This window comes from Danio rerio, chromosome 14 (assembly GCF_052040795.2).
Source record: "Danio rerio strain M-AB ecotype USA chromosome 14, GRCz13ab, whole genome shotgun sequence".
NCBI classification, from domain to species: domain Eukaryota; kingdom Metazoa; phylum Chordata; class Actinopteri; order Cypriniformes; family Danionidae; genus Danio; species Danio rerio.
In genome coordinates this window covers 49,561,059-49,574,515 of record NC_141034.1, presented here as the reverse complement: position 1 = coordinate 49,574,515, position 13,457 = coordinate 49,561,059, and the positions used below count along the sequence as shown (strand labels likewise).

Genomic DNA, 13,457 nt, shown 5'->3' with positions numbered 1-13,457 from the left:
ACGCCCATTAATCATGCATCTTTTGAAAAAATTCTGAAGTAGACTTTAAACGAAAGTGCGGGGTGTCATGGCCCTTTAAAGAAATGAGCAAATCCAAAGAATCAGCTTTGAATCATTTGAATCGATGCACCTTTAAAAAATAATCCTTATGAATTTATCATTAGTGTGTAATCTCTTACAGTACATCCGACTGACCTTTTATCGCTTCCTCAGTGTCCATGCGGAAGGGCTCCATGACTCTGCTGCTGTAAATCGGTGTTCTGGGAATCTCCACCGGGATGAATGGATCCCCAGCAGACGACGCCATGCTGCTGTCTGACGCCAGCGATGAACAAGAGCGTGTATCTGAATTCTTGCGCAGTTTCCCCTTTAGAAAGAAGTCTTTGACCTTACTCCGGTGTTCTTCCACCCCGTCTTCTTCACTCGCCTCATAAGATCCACCGTCTCCAGCAAACGGTGGACCCACAGACCCGGACAGAGCGGCGTAGCGGCCGGGCAGGACAGCAGAGGAGGACTCCACATCCCTCTTTTTCCCAGTGACGCGGTCCTTCAGCTTGCCGAATGCAGAGCGAGGCTTGTCCTTTACGGTCAGGTCGTACATGCTGGCGGTCATGTTGTTGCGGGTGAACTGGATGGTGACCTGTAGCTCTCCTCGCTCTTTCTCCTTTCGGCCAGCCTTGGAGTGCAGCTTGAGCCACCTTAAATACAAGAAGATCAAATCAACAACATTGAAGGGTATTTTAAGTTTTTTACAAGTTTGTAGTCAGAGTGATTATTTTTAATTATCCTGAAAGAAGTCGCTCAGGCTCATCGAGGCTGTTATTAAAAATATTCCTGTCATACAAAGCTCAATTGTCACCATTAATAAAAAGTTGTTTGTTAAAATAGTTTTTAAACAAAAAAAAAGTGTTATTATATTGCCCTTGTTCAGTGTTTGTGTGTCTGTGAAAGCGTCATGCCAGAGTGGAGCTCATTAATATTCATGACCGATCCAAATATGGTCAATGTGGACATTTTCATTTCAAGTTATTTAAAGTTTAAGTGTGATTTAAAAAAAAAATCATCTTGAAAGAAGACTCTCATGCTCACTGAGGCTGCTTATATTAAATAAATACATCACAAAACAGTAATATTGAGTTACATTATTACAATTTATTAAAATATTCCTGTCACACAAAGCTCAATTGTTACCATTAATAAAAATAGTTGTTTGTTAAAATAGTTTTCTGACAAATTAAGTATTATTATATTGCCCTTGGGCGTGGCAGAGGCGCAGTAGGTAGTGCTGTCGCCTCACAGCAAAAAGGTCGCTGGTTCGAACCTCGGCTCAGTTGGCGTTTCTGTGTGGAGTTTGCATGTTCTCCCTGCCTTCGCGTGGGCTTCCTCCGGGTGCTCCGGTTTCCCCCACAGTCCAAAGACATGCGGTACAGGTGAATTGGGTAGGCTAAATTGTCCGTAGTGTATGAGTGTGTTTGTGTGTGAATGTGTGTGTGGATGTTTCCCAGAGATGGGTTGCGGCTGGAAGGGCATCCGCTGCGTAAAAAAACTTGCTGGATAAGTTGGCGGTTCATTCCACTGTGGCGACCCCGGATTAAAAAAGGGACTAAGCCGACAAGAAAATGAATGAATGAATGAATATATTGCCCTTGTTCAACATACATCATGCTGTGTGTGTGCCTGTGAGAGCTTCACGCCAGAGTGGAGCTCATTAATATTCATGACCGATCCAAATATGGTAAATATGGACATTTTATTTTAAGTTTTTTATTTTAAGTTTGAGGTTAGTGTAATTTTTTAAAATCATCCTAAAAAAAGTCTCTCATGCTCATTGAGGCTCTTTATATTTAATGAAAACACAACAAAACAGTAATATTGTGTAACATTTTTACAATTTATTAAAATGTTGCTGTCATACAAATCTGAATTATCACCATTAATAAAAATAGTTATTTGATAAAATAGTTTTTTGACTCTGTAAGTATTATTATATAGCCCGTGTTCAGCATACATCATGCTGTGTGTGTGTGAGTGTGTCAGTGAGAGCTTCATGTTAGAGTGGAGCTCATTAATATTCACAACCGATCCAAATATGGTCAATATGAACCTTCTTATTTTAAGTCAGTGTGATTTTTTAAAAATCATCTTGAAAAAAGTCTGTGGCTCGGTGGCGCAATGCGTAGTGCTGTCGCCTCACAGCAAAAAGCTCACTGGTTCGAGCCCCAGCTGGGTCAGTTGGCATTTCTGTATGGAGTTTGCATATTCTCCAAGTGTTCATGTGGGTTTACTCCGGGTGCTCCGGTTTTCCCCACGAGTCCAGAAACATGTGGTATAGGTGAATTGGGTAATCTAAAATTGCCCGAAGTGTATGTGTGGTTGTTTCCCAGTGGTTGCAGCTGGAGGGGCATGCGCTGCAAAAACATATGCTGAATAAGCTAGTGGTTCATTCCGCTGTGTTGACCCCAGATTAATAAAGCGACTAAGCCGAAAATGAATGAATGAATGAATGCCCTTGTTCAGCGTACATCACGCTGTGTGTGAGTGTGTCGGTGAGAGCTTCACGCCAGAGTGGAGCTCATTAATATTCATGAACGGTCCAAATATGGTCAATATGGACCTTTTTTTTTATTCATTCATTTTCTTTTTGGTTTAGTCCCTTTATTAATCTGGGGTCGCCACAGCGAAATAAACCGTCAACTTATCCAACATATGTTTTACGCAGCGGATGCCCTTCCAGCTGCAACCCATCACTGGGAAACACCCATACACACTCATTCACACACATACACTATGGACAATTTAGCTTAGCTAGTTCACCTATACCACATGTTGTTGGACTTGTGGGGGAAACTGGAGCACCTGGAGGAAACCCACGCGAACACAGGCAGAACATGCAAAGTCCACAGAGAAATGCCAACTGACCCAGCTGGGTCTCAAACCAGCGACCTTCTTGCTGAGGTGATTGTGCTACCCACTGTGCCACTGTGCTGCCAGATATTCTTCTTATTTTAAGGTATTTAAAGTCAGTTAGATTTTGAGGTCAGTGTGATTTACAAAAAAAAAATCTTAATAGACGTGTGAACACAATGGGACAGATTAGATTCAGTATGTCTTGCAGTGAGGGGGTTTTCCGGTCTCTGATCTCTGATGCTAAACATCAAAGTGTGTGAGAATGGTAACGTCACTAGTTCTCGTGACCAGGTGCTGATTTAATGATTTAGTACTGTTATCTGAAGGGACTGTCTTGGCTAGAGCTGACAGAGGGGGTGAAGTCCTGCATCATCCTGCTGTTACTGTCATTTAAACATGTCACTTCCGACAACTGTGTCAACATCTCTAATCGCCGCCTGTGAAATGCCTATAAAATAAGTCAGACTTTAAAGACTGCAGAGCTGCCAGGAAGTTCTCTATAAAGTGTCCTGCATAAAAATACATCCAGAATAAGGATCAATATATTCCTACATTATACACTAATTCCATATCATGATTATTGTGACTAAAATTCATAAAATTAAATTATCAATGTTATCACAGTTTTGTTAAAACTAACAGAAAACGCAAAAAAAAAAAACTAAAGCCATGCACACTTATTGCCCCAAGTTTGGAATTTGAAAATGAATTGACAGCTAATATTTGCAGCGTTGTGTAAACATGGATCCCTGCATAGTGGATTTTTTTGTACTTGAATTTGTGTTATTTTATGTTTTTCAGAATATTGCATTAAGCTTCTTTATAAAAGCTTGTGTGATTTAACGAAGTGTGATACGGTGGCTCGGTAGTTAGGACTGTCGCCTCACAGTAACAAAGTTGAACAAAGTTTGAGTCAGTTGGCATTTGATAAGCAAAATAATCTTGTTTTTCAATTTGTGATAAGATGATTTTGCTTACCCCATTGGCTGATTATTTCGCTTGATTTAAGGAAAAACTCACTTCATTTTGGCATATTATTTCTTAAAACAAGACAATATGTTTTGCTTGTCTAGAAAATGCTTCTTGATTTAAGAACTTTTAGATATTTGGACTAGAAACAAGACAAAAAAATCTAAGTAAAAAAATAATAATCAATAAACTCAAAAAACTCAATCACAATGTTAAAGAATTTAGTGTGAGTTATCAAAATCACTATACAATTTTAATAATAAATGAAATTTTGAAACGGTAATAATAAAATTGTACTGTGGTTTACCTTGAAACCAGTAATGGTGACAACTGGGGCTGTATGATGCAGGGAAATATTTTAATATGTGTCATTAATGTTGAGTATTATGATAACAATATGTCTTACGATTTAAAATTTCCCGAGAAAAATGCTATTTTTATTAGCTATTTTTAAAAATCATTTATTTATTTAATAATATTAAAATAAACAGGTAAAATATATCTTTTCAGATCTAATTACTTCTAATTCACATGAAAACAAGGTGCAAACATTTAGTCTTTAAAACCGCATAATTGAGTGAAAACCTCAGCAGATATTCTGACTCTGATTGGCTGTTGTCATTTTCCTCTCTCGTTTTGACTCCACCCATTAGTGTTCATTTTCAGCTCTGGGTTTACCTTAAGGCTGCTCCAATCAATAGCAGAACAGCAACCACTGGAGAAGCGGGGTTAAAGATATTAAGTCCCAATCTTGTTGGTCAAATTTGCACAATTGATTGCATAAATTGGTCAACTGATGAAGTTTGTTCCTCTGCACTGTCACCACTGGTTTACTTGGTTTTGGGAAGCTGCGCATCGATGGGTTTGCTTTTCAGCGTTTGGACTTTCAGCAGTGAAAGTTACACCACACTGAACTGAACTAAACTGAACTTCAAGTTTGAAAACTGGACTTACACAGTTTCAATTCGCTACAACTTCTACTTTAAGCTGCTTTGACATAATCTACATTGTGAAAGCGCTATACACTGTCAGAAATAAAGGTACGGCAGCTGTCACTAAGGTGGTACCTTTTCGAAAGGTACAAATGTGTGCCTAAAAGGTCCATATTAATACCTCAAGGGTCCATATTAGTACCTAAAAAGTACAAAAGTGTTCCTCTTAAAATACTTAGGTACTAATATGGACCCTTAAGGTATTAATATAGACCTTTTAGGTACAAATTTGTACCTTTTGAAAAGGTACCATCCCAGTGACAGCTGCCGTACCTTTATTTTAGTGAGTGTAGAAATAACGATGAATTGAATAAAATAAATGTAATTTATCACGTCTGCGATATATATATATATATATATATATATATATATATATATATATATATATATATATATATATATATATATATATATATATATATATTGCATATACTATTATGGAGATAATGATAATTTTGCAAAATATTGTGCAGCCCTAGTGACAACACCAGCTCTCACTAATGGCCTCTTTCACTTTTCTAACTTACAATTTCCTGCTCTGCACTGAATCATATGGTTTCGACCTGCACTGCGGCACAAACACATGCCGGGGCCTCCTGAACGAATGTTACTGCCTTAGCATGGTGCCGTCCCATTGTCTCTCAGAGAGCCAGTGGTGAAACTATTTCCTCCATTTCCGGTCCACCACAGAGCACCTCATGTGCGCACACGTGCAGAGAGCCAAGACAAACGGCAGAAACTGGAGAGAAAGACGCGCAACTCAGAGCTCAATTAAAGCCAGATGTGCAGAACAGCCTCACGCCTACAATGACATGTGATGAATCAGAGTTAGTGTGTGCAGACCTTTCTCCATACATGAGCTGAGACACCGAGAGGAACACGGCAGTGTTATATTTCACTAGAAAATGAAAGCTTGTCAGGATAAACACTGAATGTTGACTTGGCAATGTTGTTTGCCATGTAACTACAGTAGTCCAGCAAATGCCCTCCAGCTCTTTAAGATTTTTTTTAACCTCAACTATAGTGGTACTAGTGGTGTATATATATATATATATATATATATATATATATATATATATATATATATATATATATATATATATATACATATATATGCATATATATATATATATATATATATACCAGTCTCACAGCTTCGTGAATGTCGGTCTGTCACATTAAATAAATAAATACTAATAAACTAATAAAATAGCTTCACTACTGAAACGCTATTTGATTTAGAAAGTAGCGACGCTACCGCCACACTACTGAGAAATGTAGTTAAGCTAGTAGCGTCACTATTTGTAGCGACGCTACTGCCCAACACTGTATTTTCTTGTGTTGTGGCAACAACTCTTATAAACAGGGCCAGACGGAATCTGCGGACATTTTTTGCTATTTCTGCGGAGACTTTTGGTAAAAATCTGCGGATTTCTGCGGAATTATTTTGGGAGTATTCAGCGGAGTATCATAACTAAAACCTTAATATATACAATAAGTGGAGTTTTTAAACTAATTTCGAGAGGAGCACGTGATATAATTGACTGCAGCTGGCCACCTATCTACACTCATTAGTTAGCCAATCAGATCTATCCTAACCCACTATAAGTAGCCTAGCTAGACATTACTCCCTTATCTTCGTTTTCCGAAGAAACCCCCCATCCACCCCTTTCTCCTCCTTTTCTCCTTTACAAAAAGGGGAGCTCTTGAGAACCACCTGATCTCGTACTCCCCTCACATGCTCTATGGACCTGGCGGGAGCCCTGGGCTCAACTATCTCCGAGCTCAGGGTTCTCTCCCGGGACAGCATGCCAAACCTGCTTACAGCTGTCAAGCAACATCTAAGTGTGAACTCTTGAAAAAGTAATAAATTACTGAATAAAAACTTAATAAATTCAGATTTACACATTTAATCAAGTAAATAAACAGAATTAATGATGGACTAAAAATCTGCAGAAATCTGTGGAATTCTGCGGAAAATCTGCGGAATTCTGCGCGCGCAGATTCTGTGTGGGCCTACCTTTAAATTACCTGTTTTTGTTTGCTGTCTGTGACTTTGAAACCAAAATATTCCCATATTACCGACGTCCTGTTTTTCTTTGATATTAATTCACCCGATATTGAGGCTTCTGAAGCAGCAAATGTCATCATCCCACTCGCAAGCGCTTTCTTTTTGTGTGTGTTTGTGTGTGTGTGGGTGGGTTATGTGGTCATTCCGCATCATTGCAAGTTCCATTGTGCAATTCTGATTGGGCAGAATGAGAGTGAGCTCACTCAATTGGCTAGTAAGACTATCACACACAGACGGCATTCACGCATTTGCTCTGGATTGGGGAAATTAAATACATATACATATTATTAAATACATATACATATTAAATACAATTCATGTTGCAGCCTCTTGCGATTAGCTAATAGCAACATTTTAAATAGCGATTGCGATTAATCGCACAGCCCTATTGACAGTGTTACGAACACCCCAAGTAAATTGTCTTGACAAAGTTGTCATACCTGCACCTCTTTGTTGCATCATTACAGTCAAGAAATAGTTTACTTACACTGACACAAGTCTAATCAATATAACAATGAAGCGCATAGTACATATATTATAATTAAATTACAATTCTGTTCGTTAGCCAAACATTATCTGAATTTGAGAGTTGGATGCTGGATCTGAGAATAAGACAAAGTGTTTACTGACTATGAAAGTAACAATGTTATTTTTGCTCAGCATGGCTCACTTCCTCTCTAACTTGTTTACAGAGGCTTCAGCCAAGAGGTCTCCACCTTCCTCTTCTCTTCCTCCCATGACAAATGATTCACTCCTCCTAATGACGCAATTTCATCTATATTAGATGTGCAAAGTCTTAAAACCCTATTTTTCCTACATCCCATGATGCTTCGGGTGAATTATGAGAAGGACTTCTGTTAAACTGTAAACAATCAGTGGAGTGTTTAGCAAAACTGGGTACAATGAAGTGTCATTATTCACCTCATACTCCATCCATCCAATGTTAAAAGGCAAATTATTAGAATTAAGACATTACGGTAACACTTTACATCAAGTATAAATTCTCAATAATAACTAGTGGCTTAAAACCTAGCTATTAGTAAAATATTGACTGTTTATTAGTACTATATAAAATACATATTCGGCATGATTTTATTCTACATCCCTAATCATTACTCATTCCTTAATTTTCCTTCAGCTTACTCCCTTATTCATCAGAGGTCCCCACAGTGGAATGAACCGCCAACTATTCCGACACAATAGGGTTATGTCATACCCCATTGTGGAAATTTTCTTTGATTATTTCAGCCAAAAGGATTGTAAAAAATTGATTTGTTGTACTCTCTTGTTCTCTGCGCTCTAAGTTTACCCAACTATGACGACTTCTGCTGCTGAGAAACGGAAATGTGAAAAGGGTCCGTCATTGATTCTGAAAATTAATGACAACAAATCAAATCATCAATTCATTGGAATGTGCAGATGACGAAAAATGGCTGATAGTGGCTGAGAGTACAGAAACAGTAACAGTGGTGGGGGAAAAGTAAGAGCAAGGGAACATTTTATATTTAATTCATTGATGAAAGTTGTAATTTATTTTTTGCAATCCAAAAAATCAACAACAAAAAAAGCAACCTTTTTATAAACAGTGATGATGATGTGTTTCAATAGTCATGAGCACTATAATTCCTCGAAAGTTGTACATTTGTACATATGTACATTTGAAAAACTATATGTTGTATATCATCTTTGCATCTAATTACAAAACAACTAGTTAATGCTGATGTGAGGTTATTCTAAAGCAGTGTTTATGGGTGTAAGTTTTACATTGCAGTTCTCCAGTAGTGTGCAACTCTGAATATTACTGTACTGTAAAGAAAACAAAAAGACAATAATCTAGAGGTTGGAGAAAGATAATTCAAAAGAGATTGGGCCATTCATATGGATCAGATACTGTATGTCTTGAAACTTCACAAAAAATACCTGAAGCCACATAAGGACCTATCTTAGGACTCTTGGGATTCTTGGGAAGTTTTATGTCTAACAAATACATCGATCTTATTAGGTTTGCAAAATAACAGAGAGTATTGTCATTTCTTGCTTATTTGCTTTATGATGAATAAAAAATAGCCAAACATACATCTGACTTTGTATATAGATCATATATAGCACAACCTAATTATTTAAAATAATTAGTTTCAGTTATTTTGAATGGATGTGGTTCCCCAAACTTAAACCCTAATCCCAAACTGAAATCCCTAACCCTAAACATAATCCAAATTGAAACACCTAACCTGACCCTAACCACAAACTAAAATCCCTTACTCAAAGCATAACCTAAACTAAAACCCCTAACCCCAAACTAAAAACCCTAACCCTTAACATAACCCGAACTGAAACTCGTAACCCCAAACTAAAACCCTTTACCCCAAACATAACCCGAACTGAAACTGCTAACCCAACCCTAACCCCAAACTAAAACCCCTAACCCTAAACATAACCTGAACTGAAACCTCTAACTTAACTTTAACCCCAAACTACAACAGCTAACCCTAAACAGAACCCGAACTGAAACCCCTAATTCCAAAACTAAAACCAAAAACCCTGAACATAACCAAAAGCTAAATTTCTAATCTAACCCTAAACCCAAAATAAAACCTCTAACCTTAAACATAACTCAAACTGAAACCCCATCCCCAAACTTAAACCCCATAACCCTAAACATAACTCAAACTGAAACCCCTGACCCATAACTAAAACCGCTAACCCTAAACATAACTCGAACTGCAACCTCTAACCCAAACCCCAAAACTAACCCCCTAACCCTAAACATAACCCGAACTGAAACCTCTAACCAAACACTAACCCCAAACTAAAACCTCTAACCCCAAACATAACCCGAACTGAAATCCCTAACCCCAAACTCAAACACCCAACTCTAAACATAACCCGAAGTAAAACCCCTAACCACAAACTAAAACCTCTAATGCCAAACATAACTCGAACTGAAACCCCAAACCCCAAACTCAAACCCCTAACCCTAAACATAACCCGAACTAAAACCCCTAAACACAAACTAAAACCTCTAATTCCAAACATAACTCGAACTGAAACCCCTAACCCCAAACTCAAACCCCTAACCCTAAACATAACCCGAAGCAAAACCCCTAACCCCAAACTAAAACCTCTAACCCCAAAAAATATCTCGAACTGAAACCCCTAACCCTAAACATAACCCGAACTGAAACCCCTAATCCCAAAACTAAAACAGCAAACCCTAAATATGACCTGAAGTGAAACCTCTTATCTAACGCAAACCCAAAACTATAACCCCTAACCCCAAACATAACCCTAACCTCAAACTAAATCCCCTAACCTACCCTAACCCCAAACTGAAACCCCTAACCTAACCCAACACTGAAAACATCTAACCCTAAACATAACAAAAAAACAAACCTAACCTAACCTAACCTAACCTCCCCTAACCCCAAACTGAAACCCCTAACCTAACCCAACACTGAAAACATCTAACCCTAAACATAACAAAAAAACAAACCTAACCTAACCTAACCTAACCTAACCTAACCCTAACCACAAACTAAAACCGCTAACACTAAACCTAACTCAAACTGAAACCTCTAAACTAACCCTAACCCAAAATGAAACCCCTAACCTAACCTAATCCTAACCGCAAACTTAAATTATTAACTCTAAACAACCCAAACTGAAACACCCAACCTAACCCTAACCCCAAACTAAAACCCCAAACATAACCCAAATTGAAAACTTTACCCTAAACTCTAACCCCAAACTGGAAGATTAACCCATAATTTAAAATCATATGTAGAAAAAACTGGATGATCAAATAAAAATAGAAACCAAACTCCAGGAATGTTGTGCATGTTACATGAACGCAGTGAAATGTGTGTTTGTTGAACTGGAGTACAGATTGACACACACTGGTACTGCCCTGTGTGACGCATGACTCTGTGCCAGTGATATACGCAATGAGGACTGATCAAGACTAGACGCAGCATGCCCCTCCAAGTATGTTGCTGTTGTTGTGTCTGTTAAAACATATCCCATTACTCTGGTATTCAAAACAGTGTTGGTTTTGCGCTTCCCACGAATCACTGGATTGCTGGTGTGGCTTCGATCACCGTGCATTTGTAAATACTGCATGTGGCATCAGTAATTTAGGCTATCATTTGGTGGCTATCAAAAGATTCTTCCTGCAGTTTGGATTTGTTGTAAATGAGAGTGTCTGTCCAAATGTGAAAAGGGTGCACAGAAATTCTTCAACCCAAAATCACAGGCTCAAGGTTTTTTTTGGCATGAATGTGCCAAATTTCCCAGGACTGTATCAACCGAAACACCAGAAAAACAGTCTATAGTAGTTCCTTGAATTGCATGAAACTGTAAGGGTGTTATTAGCACAAAGCTAGATCTATCTTGAGGCTACACTTTTTCATTATATCATGCTGTCATGTGGGAATGATTGAGAGTCAGTGAAAGAATGCAAAAAATGTTTGTTTTTTGAATATGAATTACTTTTAAGTTTATAGTTTATTTATTTAAATTGCATATGTAATTATGTAAAATGAGTAAATATGTTGTGCACTGTAATTACTTTTTAAAAATAATATAAATTAGGTTTTGTTTGAGTTATTTTAGCATGGTAAATTTTGGAAATGGGAAATTTTGCTTTAGTAACTAGTATTGTAATGCCCTGCGCACTTGCGGTTTTTAAAGAAACCTTTTTGGTGCGTAAATCTTGTCAATACTATTATTTCACAAAACAAAATGAGCATTTACTCACTATTTACTCACCCTCAAGTGGTTGCAAACCCATATCTCAATTTCTTTTGTTAAACACAAAAGCATACTTTTGATACAAAAAGATACTTTTGAAGAAAGCTGAAAATCTGTAACCACTGACATCCATAGCAGGAAATACAAATATATGGAGAACAATAATAGATATTCAGTATGTTTTCAAAATATCTTCTTAAGTGTTCAAGAAACTCAGTAAAGTTTGAAACGAGTAAAGTGAGAGTAAATTATAAACATTTTGGGTGAGATAAACTGCTAAGATCAGGTTTGATTTTTAGCAGGAATGAACAAACGATTAGGGTTGCTATAATTAACTAAAATTATGTCTTTTTTTAATTTCTATTTAATTGAGATATTAAAAACATATTTGTTTACATTTACAAAAATGCTTTTGTACGGTATTACATTATGGTTTAATAATTGATAAATAATAATTTGAAAAAACTGAAAGATATATACAGTAGATAGATAGATAGATAGATGTTAAAAAACAAAACAAAATACTATAAAATAATATAAATGTACAATCAATATTATAAAATGTTTTTAAACAGAAAATTTTAAATTACAAATATTTTTAAAGTAATATGTTCAGCTAACAGACATTGTTTTTAAGATGTTAGTACTGAATATTATCACATTTATAATAAGGTTAATGGCTGTTTGTAACGGGAGGCTTATTAATTGATGCCAACATGAACTGTCATACTCACTCATTTCTAGGACATGTTCCTTCCTGGAAAACTTTGTCGAGCGGAACAATAGTTTGCCCGAGAAACACGTCGAGGCCGATCAGCACGCGGTGCATCACAGTGAACACCAGGTTGCTGCTCCCGGGCGGGTACGCGCTGGTGCCCCCTGCCTCCAGCAGCCCCGGCAGCAGCTCAAACGCGCACTCCTCGCCCCACTGCGGCTCCTCCGCCTTCTCCACCAGGCCGGTGGTGTACTTTTCCTTGCCGACCTGGATGATGGTGTAAACGTAGCGGCTGCCTTGCTTGCCCTTCGTCCGCAGCGCCCGTGCGCGAAGGACGGTCACGTTGACATGCGTCGGCACCCATCGCTGCTCCTCGTCGTCCAAGCTGATCAAAGGCATCCCGTGGCGGCTGTTTGGGGAGATCCTCCCGCAGAATGGCACTTGCGCACTGGATAACTATGCGCCGCCCGCGCCCTTGCGCCTGTCCGCCGCCCGAAGTTGCAGAGAGAGGAGAAATCGCCGCATTATTATTATTGTTATCATTACATATATCCGGCTCTATCAAATCGACGACTGCAGTAATAACGCTGATGATAAATGTGCGATCGTATACTTCAGATGTATTTACCGGAGTGCGCGTCCTGGAGCTTCATCACAACCGATTTTTTGACAACTCACTGCGCTGCTGCTGCGCGGCCCGCCCTCCAACATTTTGTGGGGGCTCCGCAATAAAGTCTCCAGCTGAATTAAAGAGAAAGGCAGCTGAAATCCGCAGTGGTGTCAAAACGCAAGGAAAGCTCTTGCGGAGCTAGTCGCTAGTTTTGAGGCTGGGAGTCAGATGGGGAACGCGCCGTTATTATGAGTGTTGGAAAACTTCACGCTCTTGCAGTTTTGAGGGAATCAAGTAGCGAGCGAATCATTTTGTTCGAACGAATCATTTAACTGAACGAATCGTTCTTGTACTGAAGAATGAGCAACATAAAGCTGCTGCATATGACATTACATTTATACCGCTTTTAAAATGTCAAAAAAGAAATAGAAATAGGCAAATTAA

At 38.3% G+C, this 13,457-nt stretch overlaps 1 protein-coding gene across 2 annotated transcripts in view; it reads right to left on the bottom strand.

Annotated features, from left to right (window-relative positions):
* Positions 1–13,267, bottom strand: part of rab11fip5b (RAB11 family interacting protein 5b (class I)) — a 36,035-nt gene extending 22,768 nt beyond the window's left edge. For both annotated transcript variants that reach the window (XM_087281947.1, XM_087281948.1), the window contains exons 1-2: positions 12,423–13,267; positions 196–698 (exon numbers count right to left, since the gene is read on the bottom strand). In XM_087281947.1, the coding sequence (XP_087138073.1) occupies positions 196–698; positions 12,423–12,802 (883 nt within the window). In that variant the 5' untranslated portion in view covers positions 12,803–13,267. The remainder of the gene's footprint in view (positions 1–195; positions 699–12,422) is intronic.
* Between the last annotated feature and the right edge of the window lie 190 nt (positions 13,268–13,457).